This window comes from Pseudonaja textilis, chromosome 1, assembly GCF_049901715.1.
Source record: "Pseudonaja textilis isolate UNSWEBS1 chromosome 1, rPseTex1.2, whole genome shotgun sequence".
In the NCBI taxonomy this organism is placed as follows: domain Eukaryota; kingdom Metazoa; phylum Chordata; class Lepidosauria; order Squamata; family Elapidae; genus Pseudonaja; species Pseudonaja textilis.
Genome location: NC_141990.1, coordinates 164,358,562 through 164,382,091, shown reverse-complemented (window position 1 = coordinate 164,382,091; position 23,530 = coordinate 164,358,562). Strand labels below are relative to the sequence as shown.

At 36.8% G+C, this 23,530-nt stretch overlaps 1 protein-coding gene across 1 annotated transcript in view; it reads left to right on the top strand.

Annotated features, from left to right (window-relative positions):
• Positions 1 to 23,530, top strand: part of CPS1 (carbamoyl-phosphate synthase 1) — a 137,560-nt gene that overhangs the window by 110,585 nt on the left and 3,445 nt on the right. The window contains exons 29-36 of the mRNA XM_087923032.1: positions 763 to 870; positions 2,609 to 2,698; positions 4,328 to 4,498; positions 6,960 to 7,034; positions 12,147 to 12,245; positions 18,290 to 18,349; positions 21,224 to 21,336; positions 22,035 to 22,164. Of these exons, the coding sequence (XP_087779158.1) occupies positions 763 to 870; positions 2,609 to 2,698; positions 4,328 to 4,498; positions 6,960 to 7,034; positions 12,147 to 12,245; positions 18,290 to 18,349; positions 21,224 to 21,336; positions 22,035 to 22,164 (846 nt within the window). The remainder of the gene's footprint in view (positions 1 to 762; positions 871 to 2,608; positions 2,699 to 4,327; positions 4,499 to 6,959; positions 7,035 to 12,146; positions 12,246 to 18,289; positions 18,350 to 21,223; positions 21,337 to 22,034; positions 22,165 to 23,530) is intronic.

Genomic DNA, 23,530 nt, shown 5'->3' with positions numbered 1-23,530 from the left:
AAGTCACTGAATTCTATTTAGCAGACTATGCACATGAAGTACATAGAACCAAGCCCATTGAACATCATGTCAGGTCTATTAAGGCAGTAACACAACTATGACAAAAAATGGATCTCTGAGCTTTTTGTCTGATGGTGAATCAAAATAGAAGAAAGGAGGAAATTCTTTTTCCAGTCAGGAAAAGTGAACAGAGGCAAATGAAAGAGGCTGAATGAACCCACTAGGTCTCCCATTAATCCTTACTGCTCAATAGTGCAAAATTTATGCAGAGGTATTTTTAGCAGGATTTTGTAAGTGTAGATTGATTATGTTAAAATAGTCAAAGTCCTCTTATGTTGCTCTGACATTATCCATATACAAGAGACTTAGTAGATATATTTGGTAGTAATAATAATAAATTTTATTGATGATAATAAATCATTATTGGTTTTTGAAATGGTCTGCATACATTCTCTGTCTTACGATGCCTGTAAAAATGTCAGTATCATCATAAGAAGAGGGAGGGAATCAGAATGACTCTTCTAAGTTCAAGAGATGTGTGAGATACAAATTCCTTCATCAATTGCTCAGTGCCTTAACCCTTGTGCTAAATTACTTTTCTGAAGCTAGGAGACATTTAGAAAAATAATCCAATTAACCAGATGTATTCATATAATGCATGCATATTTTGGCTTCATAGTAACTTCATCTATTGTAAGTTGCACGTTTAGATCTGACTAAACCCATATAAAATGACTGTTTTTTCTTGGCTCTTTGGAACAGGTTATCTGCCATGCTATCTCTGAGCACGTGGAAGATGCAGGAGTTCATTCTGGAGATGCTACTTTGATGTTTCCTGCACAAACAATTAGCCAAGGAGCCATAGAGAAGGTTAATATTTGGTTAACTATGCAAGATAGAGGGGTATCATGGGGCTAAAATGCATGAACTATTCAACTACAGTATTTATAAGAACATTAAGCCAGCTGAAAGTTGAATAAAGTAGTTGCATACTTTTCTGATAGTATAGCTGATACTGTAAGATTATTTATGGCTACAGAGTAGCATCCAGTATTTCTCTCAGCCTTTTTAAAAGGAAATTGCTAGAATATATTCTAATTTAGAGCAAGCATATTATCTCAGAACCTCCTTCATCAGTCTGATATCCTCCAAGAATACCAGATTTTAATTTCTATAGCCACAGCTCAGTGTGGTAAAAGTTGAGAAATGATGGAAGCTGAAGTCCAATATATCTGGGCACTAGATTGGATAAAGCGACATTATTTGTATTTTATCACTCCATAATATACATCAATTCATAGACTTAGTAGTCTTGCGTATCATCTTAGCTGTCTGATTTTATCTAAAGTTGTAGCAACGAAGCATACAGGCAAATATCTAGCATAGCTATAGAACAGTGTTACAGCAAGTGAACTTTAAGAGCTTTCATTCCTTGGTCCTATAACTCTCTTCTGCGTTGAGAGAAAACTGCAGAGATGACCTCGTGAGACTATGAATGAAGGCAGAGAAGGCAAATGGCATTGGAAAGAAACTTAAAGTGATCCTTCCTTCATTTTCCTTGGTATAAGAGGGAGGAAAAGGAAAACACTGTCAGGTTTTCAAGATTCTCTTCTGTAGCCTCTCTCAGTAGAGTTCCAGTATTTCTTGTGAAGTCCATTTCTTGACCTGGCTTACACTGAAGGGCTGACATTAATCTTGAAAGCCTGGCAGTGCTTTTTTTCCCCTTTCCCTCTCAGAGTCTGCCTCATTTGCAATGGCTTAAAACTCTTTCTGAGTTTCAGCAGTGCAAGAATATAGTGTTCTGTTGCTTTTCATTTTCATTCTCATTCAACAGGGGCTTGTTCCTCTGTTTGAGTGTCCTCCTTATCAAGAGTTAATGCCCTTGCCTACATTTGCTTTTAGGCCTCTTTTTTTTTTAAACTGATAAATCCTTGTCCTTTGCTACTACAGTCATTTAATTTTCATCAAAGGTTGCTACAAGCTTTCACTTGATGCAAAAATATGCCTGATGGTTGCCAGGCAGGAGGATGAACATGGCATAAGCACTGCACATCATAATTGTAGTCTTCTGACAGTTTATCTGCACTTTTAGTTCTTGGAATACAGTGCAACTTTTAATTCGTCTTTGGCAAGTATGAATACAACTTCTTGACTTAGAATGAAATTCTGCTAAGGAGTTGTCTACCACCCTTGCCCCTTCCCCTGCATCCTCCTGTTAGTTCTTGTTGCTTTGCTTGCTTATCATTAAGGCCTTAGACAAACATAGCAGAATAAATTAATATATACTGAACAGATGCTAAGTTTTTAAATTATTTCTGTTTTTCTTTTTGTTGATACAAATTTTGTTTTATGTTTGGCATTACCAAGAAATCAAATATTATGAAATATGGTATGATGTAGCTAAATATGAAATAAAATTAAATCAATATTAAAGGCTTGTAATTAGGGTAAGTGTAATAAGAGCTTTCATTGGATTTATACTCACATTTCTCAGGTTACCTGGGTAAAATTAAACAGTTTTTTTTCTTTTGTTTCTATTTATTTTACCTTTAATGGATTTTTATTATTTGACTGAATTAGTAATCAGGTGTTTTTATGTGCCTTATAGGTGAAAATTGCAACCAGAAAGATTGCTGATGCCTTTGCTATCTCTGGACCATTCAATATCCAGTTTCTCATCAGGGGAAATGATGTGTTGGTGAGGCCTTTTTGAATGTAGAAAATAGTAGATCACAATAATAAATAGCACATTTTCTAAGAAGCCCTCTGTTTCTTCATGCACATGTGACAAAAATCGGTCAAGGCTGTTGTTGCTGTTTTCTGCACAGCACAGACTAGAGGAAGTTGGATGCCTCATACCTGCTTTGTTTGATGCCTCATGGGTGTACAGTATGTGCCATTGATATTCTGTCATTCATTGGTATATAAGACATTTTGTGGTACAAGTTTGAAAGAACGGCTTTGTTTGTCCAGATAATACAGTAATTTTAGGAGAAAGCAAGCTCTGTGGAATTGCCGTCTGTCAGAAAGCATGTTAGCTCAGCACTTGCTTTAAATCAGATCAGTACTAAACAAGATTTATAAGAATATTATAAGCGACTCATCTTATTGGCATGGCAGAAGTTTGACTCTGCAATATACAGAGCTTGCTATTTTGCTATCTTGGGTTATTATGGATTGCTCAAAAATAAATAGGATAGAAGAAAATGCAAAGAGGACATTTGTCTTCCAGGTATTCTTGCTTATGGGATGGTTCAGCTACTACTCTGTTAGATACAATATTAACTGTAGAAATGGGAGAGGGAAGAATATCAGGACTGCAAAGAGCTGGAGAGGGGGAATTTAGTTCTTCCGTTTCTCCCTGATTTTCATGAAAACTACACTTGTTCAGGTTATCATAGACAACAGTAGAGAAGTATTATAGCTGTCTGTTCCTGACTATAACACTTCTTAGGTTTTCTCCAACCTACAGCTAATGTGTGTATTTTTTTAAAAAAATATGGTTGTTGGTTGAAGTCAGTTGTTAAAATTGCATTGGGTTTGTTCCACTACCCTCAGCTCTAATATCTTCCACTAAAATCCAGGAAAGCAGTTTAGGCACTGTCACACCCTCTCTCACTATGGATATGCTGAAGGCCTGCTTCAGTAAATGGTTCCATTTCACAGCCCCCCTACCAGAAATCTATGGCATCAGTTGGAAAAAGAAAAGAAAAACAAATTTATGCTATTGCATGTATTATTGGTAAGCCTGTACAATACCTTCATCATATATAAAGAGCTGCTTTTACAAACACATGTTCTTGCTTGAATATGGCAAGCTGAAACTTCAGAGTGATCACAATGAAGCCAAAGCTTATGACTCAATTCTATTCCTGTCCTTTGATAATCCTTTTGTCACTGTTTTGTATCTTTATTGTTATATACTTCATCTACAGTATTTATCTTCTAATCTTGTTATATTTGCTGGAAGATGTAATTTGTATAGATTTGGGAAATAATAAAAACCATGCTGGAAATGTTTTTCAGTATTGATTAACAATTTGGAGACTATTAGTGAGCATCTTGAATGAATGTAATCTCAGAAAATGCTGGGCATTTAAAACACTTTTGTCCATGATATTACTGTATGTATCCATAGTGAATGTAGGTAAATTCTGTCGTTTTATTAATGTGTGTAGGCAGGAGGCTAGAGGAAGATTGATAAATATTCTAATAATGTCCAGAATTTGTAAGGTTATAAATAGTTATGGGTATAAACATGGTATTTATCTTTCTTCGCAATCAATATATAAGCAATTGTTAAAGATGTTTCCCATCTCTCTTGTAGGTGATAGAGTGTAACTTGAGAGCATCACGATCTATTCCATTTATATCCAAGTCCCTTGGCCTGGATTTCATTGATGTGGCCACAAAAGTGATGACTCAGGAACAAATTCATGAATCCTCCCTTCCTGCATTGACAAATCCTATGATTCCATCAAATTATGTGGGCATTAAGGTATATGTGAAGTGATGTAGAATCATTAGTAATTACAAGTATGTGGCTTATAAATGTAACTTCACAAGGTTAAAATCTTTTTTATCCATTCATTTAATTGGGGAGAAGAAATAGGTAAAATAATCCTCCCCATCGATATACACTGTGCTGAGTACCACATTAAAAACCACAATCAGACTTCCAAATCAAATGCATATTAACAGAGTATGTACATTGAAACAAAGGGTAAGTTTAATGAATAGTATATGACATTTGGAAAATGGATAACTCAGTGTCCCTGTAAACACTCTTCACTCTTAGTAAAATTGCTTCTATCTAAATGAAGCAGGTGTGCACAATCAATATCCCTCTATATAATACACCGTGTGTTCAAGACACTTTGCATTTTAGTTGAGAGCTAATGACTGAAAACAAAATGTCATGAAATATTTGGTAGGTTACGCTATATAATTTTCTTTGTGGGTCAAAATAGGGGTTTACTTTGGAAGTTACAAACTGTTCAAGTTGGTCTCTTGTTTAGTGTTTCATTGAGGATTGGAAACCTTCAATAATAGTTGATGGGCCCTTTTCAGTAAATTACTACCCTTAATATTTTAAGCTGAATGCCAACCTCCAGAAAAGGATAAATTTATCCCTGATTGCTCCCCATTGTGAAATAGGTATTGTAATATCACAGTGATTTGCATGGAAATCCTTCTGTTCTAAACAAAACCTTTCTTAGGAATCCAAAAATGCTTGTAAATGCCCACAGCAATAATAATTATTAAAATGCCAGAAAAAAATTAAAATTTCTGAAGTGTCCCTATGGGAAAATTTGTTGAATCATAAATACATTATTATGAATTTATTTTATCTTCTCCTGCAATGCTTTGATGAGCACCCCAATCATATCTTCTTTCCAGTTTGGAGTTGCTTTATCATCAGAGGAAAGAATCTTCCCCCAGAATATCTTGCCAGAAGGCAGACTTATCAAAAATGGAAAAGTCCATGATATCCTTCCATCTTTTTTCATAGTCACAAAATGGGAGATATAACTGCGTTTCTGGGATGGATTAGCTTGGCAGTTACATCTCCTCTTTCCCCCCTCCTTAATTGTGTCATTCAAAGCAAATGGTGGGAAAGGGCCTGCAAGGAAACCTTCAGAAATTGATATAGTTGATAAATGTCTCAGTGGACAACAGATGAGTCAAGATTTGGATAAAATATGTGGTTTACTCTGTACCAATATTTTGAATGCTATAGTCACAGTCATATTGTTGCCATATTACTGCCTCATTTCTTTGATTATCCACCATGGAATGATGCTAGTATCTGTTATGCATCTGAGACAATGCTGGGCTTAATATATACACCCTATGTATTTACTGTATGTAATGTATGCCTCACATAGACACAGGCACATGGGGATGGATAGTTGGCGTTATCCATTATTAAGGAAGTATAATGGTACAGTGTCAGGATTTAATGTCAGGACCATTTCCCTTCTACCCCCTTTCCCACTATCATTTGCTAGTAGTGGCATCAGCTGCTATCCCTGATTCTCTTTGAGAATAAGTTCAATCTTTGAGGGACAATTTGAGACACAATTGGATTTGTCCAGCACATTCTGCCCTCTGTCTGGGATTTTAAAAAACCCTAAAACTTTTATTTTCTTTATACTGAGAGTATTTACACCAAAACAAATTCCTTGTGTGTCCAATCACACTTGGCCAATAAAGTATTCTATTCTATTCTATTCTATTCTATTCTATTCTATTCTATTCTATTCTATTCTATTCTATTCTATAACTTTGAATAATACACATTCTAAATTGTACTAGAATACATAAAATACAGAGATCCCCCTGCCCAAGGCAGGAGACCTTATACCATCCTGAAGAAATAGATGATCAATCTTTTCTTGAGAACCTCCAACAATAGAGCACCCACAATTCCAGGAGGAGAGCTCTTCTATTGATTAATTCTTTTTACTATCAGGAAATTTCTCCTTAGTTCCCGGTTGGATCTCTCTTTAACAAGCCGCCACCCGTTGCTTCTTGTCCTGCCTTCAGGTGCTTTGGAAGATAAGTCAAACCTTGTCTTTGTGGCTGCCCCTCAAGTACTGGAAGATAGCTGTCATGTCATCCCTAATCCTTCTCCTTGTTACTCTAGTCATACCTTAGATGCTTAGCATATGGTTTAGCCTTCAGACCCCTTATCATCATTGTTGCTCTTCTCTGCACTCTTTTGTATAGTAGCAATGCAGTATTCCAAGTGTGGCATCACTCGTGCAGTATACAGTGGTACTATCACTTCTTGTGATCTTGAGGAAACAGAAATAGAAATATTTTTCCTACTCTTCCAAAATGTCAAACCAGGTTCTGGATACCAAAATGTTGCCCCTTATATCTTGCAGCTTCAGTTTACTGTAGTTGGAGAATTAATGTTGCAAATGAATTCACATTTCTTTCTCATTTTCTAGGCTCCAATGTTCTCCTGGCCCCGTTTGAGAGATGTTGACCCTATTCTACGATGTGAAATGGCATCCACTGGGGAGGTATCAACTTTTATAATGTTTTCTCACAGAGCCCAGTAATTTCTATTGAACTTGGGTCAGAATATCCAGAAAAAGATTCTTGGAGAACAGGCCACCTTTACATGACACTACATGAGTGATATTTTTATTATGAATTTGCTTTGTTTTTGTTTTTTTACTGAATCAATCTTTGAAGTGAGAAAAAAACCCAATTTAGAACTTTTTTATTATCTGAAAACAGCCTTTCACATAAAAAAATATCAAACTCATCTGGCAGAATGTAACTTGTTTGACCACTGGATGTCCCCCTTCGTTAGTGTTTGAGTCCTATCTCTTTAAAGTAGATCTTCCAAAAATTTGGTTTCTCTCTTCTCTTCCCTCCACTCCCAGCACATAGAAGAGCATCAACTTTCAGTAAATATTTTAGAATAACAGACATAATATTTTATGAAATATTTCTTGATATCATAGAATATATAGCCTCAATGGTATAAAATCTACATCAGTTTCCAGAGGCTACATCAGACTTTAGAACATCTTTGTTCTAACAACAAACAAATTGGTTTTAGTCAGTTTGGTTTAGTGGTTAAGGCACCAGGTTAGAAAGCCTGTGAGTTAAGTTCTGCATTAGCCATGATACCAGCTGGATGACCTTGGGCCAGCCACTTTCTCTCAGCCCACCATACCTCTCAGGGTTGTTGTTGAACTTGAATGTGAAAGCAACATCAGGATAACAAAATCTGGGAGACATGTTTATGATTTCTTTGTTAAATCATGATGCATGATGTAGGATGTGGAAAAAAACTACTTCATGTATTCTACAGGAATCTTTTCTATTGTTAGAATCCAAAATATATAACCTTAGGAGGATTCCAGATTTTATTTGGTTTCAGTCAAATATATAGCCCCAAATATGCCTGGTCCAGGAGCAGTCTACTCTTAGCACAATACCAGTACTTGTCTATAGTTTAGGATTGCAAATGGTGTAAAATCACCCAAAGTAGATTCTTCATCATGCTACCCAATGGTGGATGGTGGATTTCATCTGTCTAGGAATATGGTAAACAAGTTCAACATTTGAGCTGAATATTTTCATTAAACTTTTTCAGCTGTTCCAAATTTCCATTCTTTTAAATCTCACTAATTCAGTGACTGCATATTTAGGTTTTTGTGAAAGGTACTCCAAATTGAGGATGGGAGGAAATGAATGTTATTGCATGTATATTTTACAATGTGCAATGTGCACTGCACAGTGGCACTGTTGTCCGGCAGCAGGTGCAGATGGCTGAGGAGAGCGATGACTCTGATGAGGGGCCAGGTCCATCCGGGAGTGGACTGTTGCCTTCAGGGATTGTGGGGGCTGGCAGCAATGATGAGGAGGTTCCCGAGGAGCCTGTGCCAAGTGTGCGTGAGCGCAGGATGATTTGTAGAAGAGAACAGTGGAGCAGCACAGGTGACTCAGAAGTAAAGATGCAATGTAATGGCCCCTCCCTCCAGGGAATATAAGCCTGGTTTCAAAAGGTTTTTGCTTTTGCAGAAAGCAAAAATGTTCTAAGGACTCAGCATTGTGCGTGGAGACTCCGGCTTATTTGAAGAATTCTGTCAAGGCTTTTTGGTTGGACTAATTGGTTGCAAGCTATCTTTTATCTACAAAGAAGTTATTTGTAGGTTAAAGCTGAGAAGGCTTGAGTCGCTGCGTTTGTTTGAGATTTTCTTGCTGATAACAGGGTTGGGTCAGAACAGGCACAGTGGTTAGAACGCAGTACTGTAGGCTACTTCTGCTGACTTCCAGCTGTTGCTATTAACTTGGTAATGGTGTTTAAGCATGATAACAGTCTGTGTTTTGGGATTTGAGTGTCTACATGTATTCAAATAGGGATACCATTGAAAACAATGCAAATAGACTGCCAAGGTTTCTTCCAGCTTTATTATGACTGAGCTACACAGCATCAATATAAACTGGTGCATCTGACTGATATGCAATAATATATACTAAATCAGAAAGAAGAATTTGCATAATTCTACCATTATCATTGTAGTAAACATTATTCAAAGAGAAAAATTACCTGACATATCACATATATCTGCATTATGTGTGTGGTCTCAGAAATGGGCACAGTTTATATTTCCTCAGGAATTTTTCTATACTTGCAACATAGCTATGATTAGTTTTGGCTTGAGTGAATATGGTGATTAAATTTATATGGGAATTAGTTTTAAAGTCAATAAGGACTGATAAAATATTATAAATAAATTAGAGTATGCTGTAAATTGAAATGAAGAGATCATTATATTGACCTTTATGATTCTAAACACATTGACGCCCAAGTGCTTCAAATATGTGATAAACACAGTTCTATTCAATAATAGATTAGTTCCCAAAGTGTATTATAGGATTGCAGTATAATTATAGTGAACTTGATTGAATTACAACATCCATTTTTCACATATAAAGGCCACATGAAATTATAATATTGTATAGCTAATACTAGAATATGTCCTATATCTTTCAAGAATTTTATTATTATCATTATCACTCTTGCTGCTGAAATTGAACTCAAGTCACAACTGCAGCAAATTTTGCTTTGAGGATAGTTAATGGAGAGAAAAAAGCTGATTGCCCTTCTAACTTTTTGAAGGGGCTTGATTTCATCAGAAACAAAAGAAAAAAGGGGATGAAGATTATTTTTCTAAGTGTTAGATAGTGAGAAAGAATATTTTAGTCATAAAGGAGAGATTATTAACTTTTATGAGTTAGAAAGATCCATATTCACAATTGCCATAAAATAGGAAAATTATGAAGGTCTTTCTTGCCAGTGAATAGAAGGTAATAACTCTCCACTGGTAAAACAGTCACTTTATTCTACAAATGCATTTTAAATGAATGGATATGAATAGCTGTAGAAACAGAATGAGCTTAGATTTAAATAGGAACTTCCAACCACTTATAAGTGCCAATAGCAGTAACTATTGAGATAATGTTTCCTTTCCCCTTCTCAATATTTAATATACAAGCTTGATCATTTCTATTTTGAAAGTTGCATAAAACTTAATTATTGGGGCCCATTATATTCAAAATTATTTTTTCTGGGTTTGATATTATATAGCATATTATATCTCCTAAACGATCATGATTTATAAAGTGTAATTTATAGAGCAGTGTAATACATGAACCTGAAATATTTAAGGGAGAGGTAGAAGAGCAATTTGATGTAAAATTTTGCAAGCCAGAACAGTTCCATTAGTAAAGCTTCTGTTTTGTTCCTTTTAGAATATTGCCTGGAGCTTGGTACTTTTTCTGTTTGTCTAGCTCCATTCTACTGCTTTAACAATGTCCTCTTACAAAGGAAACCTACATCCTTACTTCTTTCTCTTCCTAAGGCACTGAAACTATGTAGATAGTGCAGGATGTCTCACTGTTTTAGAAAGAAAATTTATGAAATACTATTGATAAACTACCTAAACTGAGGACATGGCCATGATTTGTGAAATGTTTGCATATTTCTACAATATAATGTACTGTCTAAAGCATTAATGCTTGGCGTTCAGCAGTGAATGATGCCTCTAATCACTCCTTCATAAAAAGATATACTAGCAGGTGCTACTGCTGGTTTCATCATTGTGCAATTGATTTGTTATTCTCTTTTATCAGTTGATTGCAAAACAATACCTGCAGTAAAATTCAAATTCTATCAAATAAAAGCAAAGAAATTGAAGGATAACCCATCACATAGACTATATCAGTAGTCGCCAACCAGTGGGCCAGGGACCACTGGTGGTCTGCGAAAAATTTTTGGTGGTCCACAGAGAAATGTCACCCACAAAGCAATTGATCCATGCTGTGCAGGAAAAAAAAAAGGCTATGGCACTTGCATTGCAAACAACATGAGGTAGTGAGGGGAGGGGGGGAAAGGGTGGAGGGGGAAAACTTGCCTCACGTGCCCCACGCGCCTGGCCTGGCCACCAGGCTGCTTCTTTCCACTTCTTTCTTCTTTTGGCTGCACATAAGTAAAGCAACAAAAGTCTTTCTTTCTCTCCCCCAAACTCCACCAGAAATGAGTCTTTGGGACCCTGCAAGGCATCCTGCTCCAAGAGGCTGGCATGATAAGTCTTACAAAGACTCGTTTCTGGTGGAGTTTGGGGGAGAGAAAGAAAGACTTCTGCTGCTTCTGCTGCTGCTGCTGCTTTCCTTGCATGAAGCCAAAAGTCTCTCTCTCTCTTTCTTTCTCTCCCTCCCTCCCTGAGAACAGAGCTGGAGATGGTATCCTGTGATCCCAAATAAAGAATGATTGATGGTAGGAAAACGGGGTGGGGAATTTTCCTGCAGACTTTTTGGGGGATTTTTCCAGGGTCTCTGGTCCACGGGATTTAAAATTATGAGTTTGGTGGTCCCGCAGGTCCAAAAGGTTGGTGACCCCTGGACTATATAACTTGGAAGGAACTTAAATATCATTGGTTGGACTAATTTTTTGAACAATTTATCAAAATGCACAGAAACTGACATTGGGCATCAACCTTGCTATTTTTTTTATTACTTGTCCCTATTACATCCTTAATTTTCTGGGAGTTGGATTATTGTTTAAATTCTCAGCCACTAATCCTTTAAATCTGGCATATTAAGCTATATGCAAAATGCATTTCATTCCTTTACTTCCAACCTATACTTTTTGTGTGTTGTCTTCAGCTGAAACAGCTTCTCAAATAATCAAGTCTATGCTCCCTAAGCAATTCTGCATTCTTATGGCAGGCAATATCATTCATTTATGGGCCCAGAGAAGCATTTATAACCCTCACTGTTATTTAAGCATTAAGTAGTATCAATGTTCTGTGGAATGTAGTCATGCTTATGAACCAGAGCTGTGCTTGGCATCTACATCATTCATAGATGGATCCATTTAAGTTGCTCCATGGTGTGCTGTTTGAAAGTAACATATTCCTTATTCCTTCATTAATGCTTAATTAAAATATAAGATTCATCTCTGCTGATCTGCCGGTTTCTGGCTGGTTCAAGAGCTACAAATAAGAGAAAAGAGGAAAAATGATCCTTTTTAAAAATGTTATTGTCCTTGATCAAACTATCTTCTTTATCTCTTTTGGCCCTCTTTTTCTGCCCCACCCTCCCCCAATGCCCAGGTGGCTGGCTTTGGAGAAAATGTTCACTCAGCCTTCCTGAAAGCAATGCTCTCTGCAGGGTTTAAGTTGCCACGGAAAGGAATTCTGCTTGGAGTCCAGGTGAGCTGCTGCAGCTTTGAGCAAAGACATGTGATTGTAAAAGAGAGAGGTCAATCTATTTCTGGTTCTTGTTGTTGCTGTGTTCTGTTGCATCATCAATATTTTTAATTGACATAAAAATATTTTTAAAATATGCTTTGCCATAAAATATTCCTGACTGGTAATATTTACCATGAAATGTTTTTGAGCAAAGAACTGTTTCCATCAAATTCTGAGAAGTATACAATTCAAATGCTGTGTACCAATCTATGGATGGTGCAGGAACTGACTTAGGGTAATCTTTTTAAAATATGAAACACTGTCTTAGCAGAATTTCCATTAATGTTCTAAGTAAGAAAGGGCCCACAGTTCAGAGAGTAGAGTATATGCTTATAATATCCTTGTTAATTAGAGTGAAGGTGGGGGTGGAAACCTTAATCCCTGTGAAAAATCATGTCTTTGCTCCAGCTAAGGGGAGATGTATTAGAACTATTAACTAATATTTCAATTATTTCATACAATAAAAGTTAATAGGTTTCCTCCTACATTTTGTAACTGTTATTGTTCATTCAAATGGAAGTTTTTTCTATCCAGAAAAATCCAAATCCTATTTGTTTTAGCATACTAAATAGTCTGGGTTACATAGCAGATACCAACAAGGGCAATAGCACTCCTGAATATTCCCACAGATCATATCTTATCTAAGACTATTTTGACACACCCACATATTTGAATGAAACCTGAGAATACTCATTTTGCAAAATAAAAGTAATCCTCAATCTCCAACCCCCCCTCTTACAAGGCTGCCCACCCCTCTCTTCCTGCAATGCTTCTTCGCTGCCTCAGGGTAATTACAAGCTGCAGAAGATACAGAAGAACGGTGATACATTAATAAATCTCCTCAAGGCCTCTGTGTCTGTTTTCCAAATGATCAGTCACTGGATCTGAGATTGGAAAATGCTAGGGGTCTCATAAAAACAATTGATGGCCTTTTACAATCCTCCTGCTGTGCTCGTAATAAGCTTATACCCCGCATAAAGTCAATAAGAAAATAATTAACAATAATACTGACTTCCCAATCTTGAATGATTACTGTAGACAGCAAGAAAGGATAAGAGAATTAGGCCCCCAACTTTTAGCAACAGGAAACTGACCTGAGAGAAGAGCAAAAACAAGCAAACAATAGGGTCAAATACCTTCTCAAGTATGTCTATAACAGAGGTGGTATTCAGCAGGTTCTGACCAGTTCTGGAGAACCAGTAGCAGAAATTTTGAGTAGTTCGGAGAACCGGCAAATACCACCTCTGACTGGAGATTTTACAGTATCTTTCCCCAGCCACACCCACAGAACCGGTAGTAAAACAATTTGAATCCCGCCACTGATCTATAAGGTAACAGTTCTAGTACAAGAATTAAATCCTTACCATTTATTTACTTCTCTGAGAAACAGGTGATTGAAGGGATAAAAAACTGGGTTCAACTAGCCAATCACTAATGAAAATGTCTATGCATGCTACCTTATAACTTTAAACAGGTTTAAAGTCATTCCCACCCCTGAGAGAATAAGCTCAGGAAGTTTGCTTGGCAATTAATTCATCCTTTAAATGAATTATATTGTCACCCAACCTTGATACGATCGGATATTCCTCTCAAGCAAAATAGTTCATTATGTTAGTCCCTGCTGTTCACTTTAGAGTCATTCAATATTTTACAAATGGGCTAGAAGCAATTCTTATCACTATAAGCTCTGTTGCTCCAGCTGTTGAGCTCTGCCACATATTCCAGTATGCTCCACAGAGCAGATGCTACTGCCCAAATAATAGTGGTCTATCAGTCATTATGAAGGTGCTATGCTTGACCTGCTGATAGAGGATGCCCAGTCAAATTGCTTGCCCTTTTGGCTAATCCCCTAGTGATGATTAATGAGCATTGCATCTACTCTGCATGATGAAAGTATAGGTCTGTCTGGAAATGTCCTAAGGTCATGGGAAGTAGAAATAAGTGTCAGGGTGTGAAATCAACTACATTATTAACTTGCCTTTTTAGTTTTTCTTCATTTAACTGCTTGTGCTTAGGACGCCTCAGGAAAATAAAAGTTAATCCAATTTTAAGGCAGATGAAATTTGATTTTTCTTTTTAAAAAAGCAGTGGCTCAACCAAATTTTAGAATAAAAATGGATAAGTTAGTAAAACTAATGGTAGACTGTATAACTTGTCAGATAGAATTCTGTTATTAATGAATATAAAATGAACCAAAGTTTAATAGCCCGCAAATAGACTGAGCAGAATCCATTAGAATTAGGCAGTTAATAAATGTAAATAAATAAATAATAGGAATAATAATAACAACAATATTGACTTTTATGGCTGATAAGTAACAAATGGGAATGACTGAAGCAGGAATGATAGATGCAGGTTGGGTAGGTTGGTTTTGTAGTGCCATTAGCCATTACTGTGATTACTTTCATGACAGTGGACAATGAAATATCCTTTCCACTTGACTCTCTTATGGTGAGGAATATTTGGTTTCCCTTCAAATATTTTTGAATATATCTAAAAGTGAAATAATTAGGAATATAGGCCAAGTCAGGGAGGTCCCCTTGTATACTTTACACAAAAGCAAGGTGAGCCCAAGATTTGCCAGGAGCAGAAATGGAGACATGTTTTGCTTTACTGCATCAAATTTGAAGTGACATAATAGTACATGGGAGAGAAGAGAGTATATTAAAGTATGTGCCCTGTATTTACAACAAACATACATTGATGCTCTGCCCTGATCTGCTATAAGTATTATTAACCAAAAGGGCAAGCAATTTGACTCAATTTAATTGAATTGGAAGATATTCCCATTCAGATTCCAATAGCAATATCATTTAGACCTATATATTGCCCCATAGTACTTTACAGCATTCCCTGGGCAATTCACAATGTCAGCATATTGCCTCCAACAATCTGGGCCCTCATTTTACTGACCTTGGAAGGATGGAAGTCTAAGAACCTTGAGTCCCATCAGGATCACACTCAAGGCTGTGGGCAGAGTTTGCCTATAATATTCCATTCTAACCATTATATCATCTTTATGTCCTTGATTTTAGATCAGGAATCCCCAACTTTTAATCAACCCCTTTATGAAATTTCAGATTGTTCATTGACCCACCAAACATTTATTATATGAAAATAATTTAATAAACGTTATTTTAACTAACAGTTCTACAAATAACAATGTTAACAACCCTTGGATAGTCCCATTGATCCTTGGGGGTCCATATTGACTACTTTGGAGAATCCTGGTTTAGATAAAGGAAGATGAGGAAAACCTGACATTTAAGAAAAACATACTAGTTGACTAGTTGTTTTATTATCTTTCTTAAATAGACTATTTAGTAAGGTTTATTGAAGACATGCAGCAGCAGTATCCCTGTGGTAAAGTAATGCTAACTGTAACATGTTTACAACATGCAGGAAATGCTTCATCTTTAAACCTTGAGTAATTAGGGTCTGTTCCTGAATCACTTGACAAATATAGAATGTAAGTGCTGGAAGGGACTTTTAAGATTATCTAGTAAAATCTTCTGCCCAATGCCAGGCAGTATATGGTTGAATGTCTGGACAATTGTCAGTTATCCTGTATTAGGCAAACTAGGTATGATATATTGCTGCAGGAACTAAATATGAGCTTGCTGCTTCTGGGTATAGTACAATTGGGGACATGCTCTGAATAGATTTTATAATTTATGCATCAATATTAAAAAAAAACCACTAATGTCTGAGGCATATTGAGAAGAGGTACAGGGATGAGGTTCCAAATAAGATTTTAAAAAGACATCTCTAACTTGTAAAGAGACTGAATTTGTGGTGCTGGAGGAAAGGGTTAGGTTAGGCCACCTTCCGATCAGTGAGCAGGCCTCTGCTACAAGCTGCAGCCTTTGCAGCTGGTTTTACAAAAAGAAGTGTGAAGCTGAAGAAGATGCAGCATGAATCACTCCATTAACTAGACTCTTCAATCCCTGAGAAAAAATGATTTCAGGACAAACTATAATTGGAAGTGCATAAAGATGAGTTTGTTGATTAATCTATATATATAGACGAACACTATATATACAGACGAACACAATACAGAAGCCTGATGATGGCAGATGAGATTCTGCCGAAACATTGCTACAACTTTAAAAGCATAACTATAATGACGGGAAATACCTGACCAAAGCTGAATAATATACATACATACATACATACATACATACATACATGCTTGATTTGCTTGATTTTATATTCAACTTACAGCTACAGTTGTTTAACAAGTGCAGTAGGAAAAGCTAATACTGCTTTTAGTCCGAACTGAACTAGCATAGTTCCACAAAAACCAAAATCAGCTGAGGAGCCTCTATTCATAGGATAATTATACAGTGTATGAAAAGGAAGTTGAAGGAAATGAGAATGTTCATTTTAAAATAGAACCCCAATAGCTTGCAGTTCTAAGCCAAGTTAATGTAACTCACTTTTTAGAAGTGAGTGATTTCTACTTCAGATACTTTCAATCAATCTTGACATCTAGGACAGGTTTGATGACTACTATAATCCTCCTCTCCCTCTCCCTCTCTCAATCTCTTTTATAAGTGTTCAGTAATGTTTGATAGAAGTTTATCATCCTATTATGAAAGTCCAGATCAGAAGGCAGAGTTATTCCAAAGTTGAGAAGCTTCCAACTCCATCGTTAGATATTTATTTTTTCCTCTTAATTTAGAGAGCAGAAATGTCTTCTCAAGAAATGACCCTTGAAACTACAATTGGCTCATTTTCCCTTACAAATTCCTTGCTATACTTGTTAGGGTTTCTCACTGTAAACCTGTGCCAAATCTAACTAGCAGAATAAATAGTTTTTTGAAATCCTCACTCTTTGTTAAAACTCAGGTGAAATGCTTTTAATTTGAAAGTCAGCATCTGCTGCTTTTTGACCTGTTGGTTAGGAAGATCTGAACAATAGTAGAAAGATCTTGCTAAACAACAGAAATAATTCACTTAATAAAAAATAATTTGGATGATGAGGATGACAACAATAATAATGACAACTTTGTATTTCTACATAAACTAGCAGCCATCTTTTATTACAGAGGAGGTCGTAGGTGCCTTCTAGCTCTAACCCTAACCTGCTACCCTTTATATTTGCACCACTGCATTCTCATTATTTTTCACCAGCCATTTTCCACACCAGATAACAATAGTTAACACAAGTGGCCTCTTGGGGAAATTGGAGTTAATAGGTACATAAAGTAGGGCAAGATGTACAGAGACTTATGTGATAAGACATCATAATGGTACATGGTTATGCACATTTTTATGCTAAAAGGGTCAGGCTGGTAGCAGAAACAGTTTTTTGTTGTTGTTAGTAACCTGCATATTCTTGTTACACAGCTTGCTTCATTTGGCACTTCCAGTATAAAATATAGTTCATTTTTAGCCACTTTAGGGTCTAACTTTTATTTGTTTAAAAAAGTAAGTTTCTAGGTGTTACTATAAAGAAGAGAGACCTATACTTTTGTCAGTTTCTACTAAATGTTTCAAATTAAATTTGAGCTTTCCCATGATATAGTCTCTGTTCTTGCCCATTTTTTCTCTTCTCTTCTTCCTTTCTTTAAGTTCCAGGGGTCCAGGGGTGGATGTGTGCTAGACCGGAAAAAGAATTATGAACTTTCCTGAACAAGTGACCAAGCAATGTTCTGTTGTCTAATAATCCAGACTCCCTAGTTATAAGGCCTTGAAAGGCATAGTTTTTTGTTAAGACTCTAGGGGACCCAGCTTATTGGTGAGACATGGACTTCAATTGAGACAGTACTTTTGTACCTTATTAATGTAAAATAGCTTACCATTACAATAAAGCTCATGCATTATATAGCTTTCTATGACATTCCCTTTTAAGAAGAGGCAGATGTCAAAGACTAACACAGAGCTTCTCTATGTACCCTGTAGTAAAAGCAGAGATTTCCTGTATATATTGTGAATGATCTTCACTGCAAACATTGTGGAACAAAAATATTCTGCTTAGTTGACTCTTGTTTTTCTTTCAGCATTCCTTCCGCCCAAAATTTCTTTATGAAGCAGAGCAGCTGCATAGTCAAGGTTTTAAGGTAGGTTATTTGTTGTATGAGAACTCAGGAAAGTCTATACTTGTTAGCTAAGGGCTCATCCAGAATGATTTTGAATTCTACTATATAGTGCAATATTAATGCAATATCAGGTTTTCAATTCATCTGTATAGAAAGTGAAGAATGCGTGTTTGTGTTTTATTTTTATAGTTACAACGTACACTGAAGATGGCATTTAATTTTGTTGTACAAGGTGTACAAGATGTAAACTAAACTAATTTTGCTCTTCTCCCTCATCTCTTCATGTAAAATTCAACTAGTATAGGTGAAATAAACAATAGAATCTGGAAACTTTGGGTAACAATAAGGTACATGGGCAAGTGAAAATGAACACATTTTGGAATTATTCTGTGAACAGCTTCAAATATCTGGTATAACTAGGCTTTCCTGATTTTGGTGATATCCAAATCTTTCCACTCAGAGCACATATCACATGGGCTGAACATGTTTCTTCTATGGCAGATGTTCCACATGTGTTTAGAAATATGCAAACTGCAATTAGAGAAAGGAAAAGCTGTTCTGTGTGGGAAAGCATAGGAAATATTAACAATTTTTTGGAACTTCAGATCTTATAATATGTACATATCATGATTTCATTATTATTAGAAAAACTATATTGGCTAGACTGAAAAATTAGCCTTTCTGACATTTATTTTTGTAAGCAATAATAGAGCACTGTGAGCATTGAGGTGCCCAGTGGCTAAGTCTTTTCTGATACATTTTCACCTTTAAGTAAGAGCCTGTTGCATCAGTTATTATACTGCAAGCTGGCAAAAGCTGAAATGACATGTGCCAAATTTACTTGCAAACTGTTTTGTAAAACACAAAATCCTGATTTGGCTCTTCAAAGTCCACTTGTTCGGGGCTGACATATAGATCTTGGTTCCACAGGCATAAGGGACAATACACTATCTATTCCTCATCTTTAGATTATATTCTTTTCATCCTATAAATGGAATGACATTAGCTTTCTGATCACCTCTGAGTTAAACTGATATCCACCTGGGAATAAAAGCTATACAATAGCATAAAAGTTTTTCTCTCCACTGTCGATCCTTGACCTGAATCGATTGCCTGTTTGAGCCCACAAGCTGGTTGTATTTTGATTCCCACTTTTTAAGCAAAGTGATCAGCTTTCCAGTCTACCTCTCTCAGAAAGTCAACAGCTGGTGGGAATCCATCCAACAATCCCAACAATGATGCAAGAAGACAGGCTGGGAGAATGGCGAGTTTTGACAAGTGGCAAATGGCAAAACCATCAGTTTGTTCCTTACTTTATTCTCTCACCTGAAGAGTCTATGTGATTTAAAACTTCTTGACAACAGTTGTAGATACCCAGATTCTTTCACTCTTATTGAATGGTCTTGTTAGAAAAGATACAGCATAGATACAGATAGCCTTTATCACTTGCTAGATCCTGGAACAAAAACTATTCATGAAGTCTTTCAGTGAACTTTGCCCAACAGCATGAAATGCTTTCTGTTTACACATTTCTACTATTCTGCTAGTGCACACTTACTAAAATTGGAACTGAACCTTTTGTGGGATAGCTGACTTTTCACATTGCTTTAGCACCAAACCATATGAGTAGCCAAAATACATGTAATATGTAGAACTCTCTATTGTATATGTAGCAAGGAGACAATAGGTAGTTTTAAAAGTTTCCGGTCCTTTCCAAGTAGGAGAACAGTGATCTTCTAAAACAGGGGTCCCTAACCCGCTGTCCTTGACCGGCACTGGTTTGCAGCATGCCAGAAACTGGGCCATGCAAACAAGTGAAGCCGCATCTGCAGGCTGCAGGCAGCACACCCCTCCTCTGGTCCATGGAAAACCTCTCTCCACAGAACTGGACCCTGGTACCCAAAAGGTTGTGGGCTGCTGTTCTAAAAGATACTAATCTAATGATGGCATCCTTTTATAATATCCAAATGTCAGAGTTCCAATAGTAGAAGTTATAAAGCAATGCTTTGTTACTAAATCAGCAAAAAAAGAAACTCTTAATCACTGCTGAACATTAGTATTATGGATTTTTCTAGTTTATTTTCCCTTATTTTGTCATCCAGTTTCTAACTGGAGGAGAGATAAACTATGTTACATGGGTTGGGTGCAGGGGTGGGATTCAAATTTTTTAACAACCGGTTCTGTGGGTGTGGCTTAGGTGGTGGGCATGGCTTGGTGGTCACGTGACTGGGTGGACATGGCTTGGTGGTCATGTTATTGGCTGGGTGTGGCCAACTCAATATCACTCACATTGAGGCACGCATCTCCTTGCCTGGCCTCTCATGACTGTGGGGATGTTGTCATAAGTGTGAAAATATGGTCATAAGTCACTTTTTCAGTGCCATTGTAACTTTGAATGGTTACTCCACACAAGCAAAGTACCAGCAAAGGAGGGAAAAAAAACTCCAGAGAAGTTCCTGAGACAGGAAGTCTAGTCCTGCCAAGAATGTAATAAGGGTTAATGGAGAGGCAGTTTCTGTAAGCAATACCAGAATGTTTCCTTCCTGCCTTCCTTACAGGATTAGGCCAGTAGTTTCTTCTAACAACTGGTTCTCCGAACTGCTTAGAATGTTAACAACTGGTTCTAGCGAATAGGTGCGAACTGGTAGAATCCCATCCCTGGTTGCGTCTATGACTTCCCAAACCATATTACAACACCTCTTTTTAAAAAGGCAGCAACTGATTCACCACCCACTCAGGCTGTTGTCATTAAAACTCAACAGGAAGCTTGTCATTGATTTTCAGTTGCTCAATCTCCTACACTACCACTGATTGTTAAATGAAATATTTTTTTTCCTGATCATTACACAGCATAGACACACTCATGCATGTATGTACATAAATCTCTTTCTGCAGCTTTATGCTACACCAGCAACTTCAACATGGCTCAATAGTAATGGCATACCTGCTTCTCCAGTTGCCTGGCCTTCGAAGGAGAAGTCAGAACCCATACTTCCTCCAGTCAGACAGTAAGAGATCCAAAAACTGGTAATATTTACAGTTGGGCAAAACTTTCATTAGAACCAGCTGTGAGAGAAAATGACTTGTAAGCTTTTGACTTTTTTTAGAACTCTTCATCAGAGAGATGGGGTCAATATAGCTGGGTTCGTATTACGTGATCTGCCCGCACCGACTCCTTTAGTATCAAACAGTAACTACTGAGCATTCTGAAATACTATTACCAATTATCTTCTTTGGTAAACTTAGGTGGGTTCCAGACTCTTAAGAGAACGGAGCTCTGGATCAGTTAACACTGCAGAAGCCACCACTTTTCCCCTTTCCTGCCATTCTGATGGATCTATCATCCCAGATTACTTTAAATTAAGCTGCTGTTGTGCCTGTAATGGTTACAGCTAAGGGTTATGGAGTTATGGAGTTACAGCTAAGGGTTATGGAGCTGAATATTTCTTAATGAGTTTGATGCATCTCTACTTTAACCCACTGCTGTGTTTATGTCTCACACTGTTTGCTTTTAAATTAGAACATCTTGAGTTGGACTGTAAGCAGTCAGATTCAAGGTGCTTTAATGCCTTTGGATCTAGCTTTAGAGTTGAAAAAATTACCAACTGAGTACAAAGACCTGTATTGATGGAATTCTAAAAAATGCATTTGATTTACTGGAGATAGCTTTATTTGAGCTCTTAATCTCATATATGCTTCCTTTCAGGCTCATAAAGGATGGGAACATAGACTTGGTAATTAACCTTCCCAACAACAACACCAAGTTTGTGCAGGACAATTACCTAATCCGTAGGGCAGCTGTTGATGGTGGAATCTCTCTCCTCACTAATTTACAGGTATTTATCATAGTCCCATTGAATTGGTTATTGCATCCTACTGAGTAAACTCCAACTTGAAAGCCTTAATCAATGTCTGGCAGCAAATTATTTTTAATGTGGCAAAATCTCATTGATTTAGGATAGGATTGTTCCCCTTTCTCCTTTTTTTTGTAACCTGTATTGTATTTCACTATCTTGTCACCATTAGTTTTAAAACCATTTTGATTTAATAGAGAGCAGACTGCTGATTTTCAGAAAACTCATATCCATAAGAGCTAATACATGACAAAGAGATTGAAATCTGATCCTGAGATTTCTGGTGTTCTCTGCTGGATAGCCTTAGGCAAAACCTTCTCTTTCCCAAGACTTATTCCTTAGCTGCAATACAAACCAAATGACAGCAGCCTATTTAACAGAATTGCTGATATAATTAGAACAAGAGAATGTATGTGAAGCCGCACAATAGCAGCAGGGGAGCAAAGTTATTGCTCTCTGCCCCTTTCTTCATTCCTATGTTCCTGTTGTCTGTGAGAACATTTTACCTCTCTAGCCCCTAAGTGTTTGTCCCCTAGGAAATGCACAGCTCATCAGCATTTCAGAGAGAAAAAGAAACAGAAGAACATTCCTCCCTCTCCTCTCTCTGCATCCTGCCAGTGTTGCTTTCTCTATCACTACTTAGAAAAGGAAAGGACAACATGCGCACTTCCACATAGCACACTTTTTACACTCATATCTCCCCCAAGCAATTTGAAATGGTTTCCAATCCTTTTTGGGCCCCTTTTCTGAATCCTGGGAATCCTATCAGCTTATACTCCTTTTTCAGCTAACCAAAAGGAGCATGCAAGAAAAAAAACACCATAATGCAATTGGTGTTTTGCTCAAACAAAACAATAAAATATTCCCCTCTACTCCCCACAAAGAAGAAATGAAGTAAATTGCTAGCTGTGTACATTATTTACAAATGAACCTGAATGTTTTAATGGGATGAAGTTCCCTTATTGCTCAGCCATAATTCCTATTATAGATCCTATTAAAAATTAGGAAGCTAGCATGATGTGTCATTGGTATTGCAACCAGGCTCTTAATGCAGTACAGTACTTTCAATTTTGATTGTAGGCTGAAATGATGGCAGATGGATCAATATGCTAAAAACAAAATACTGTACACATTTTAGAATAATACAAACCTTCTCAATAGAAACAGAGAAAAAAGAATTAACTCACCAAATGGCCTGATGCTACATACTGTATGTCTCCTTATTTTCTGACCAAAAGAAGGAAAAAATATAACTCTCTTCAATTTTACTCCAGGAAGCCTCCCAGAATGATGAAAACTTGCTGAATGGACAGACAAGATAACTCTGATACGATTGGCTGCAAGATCT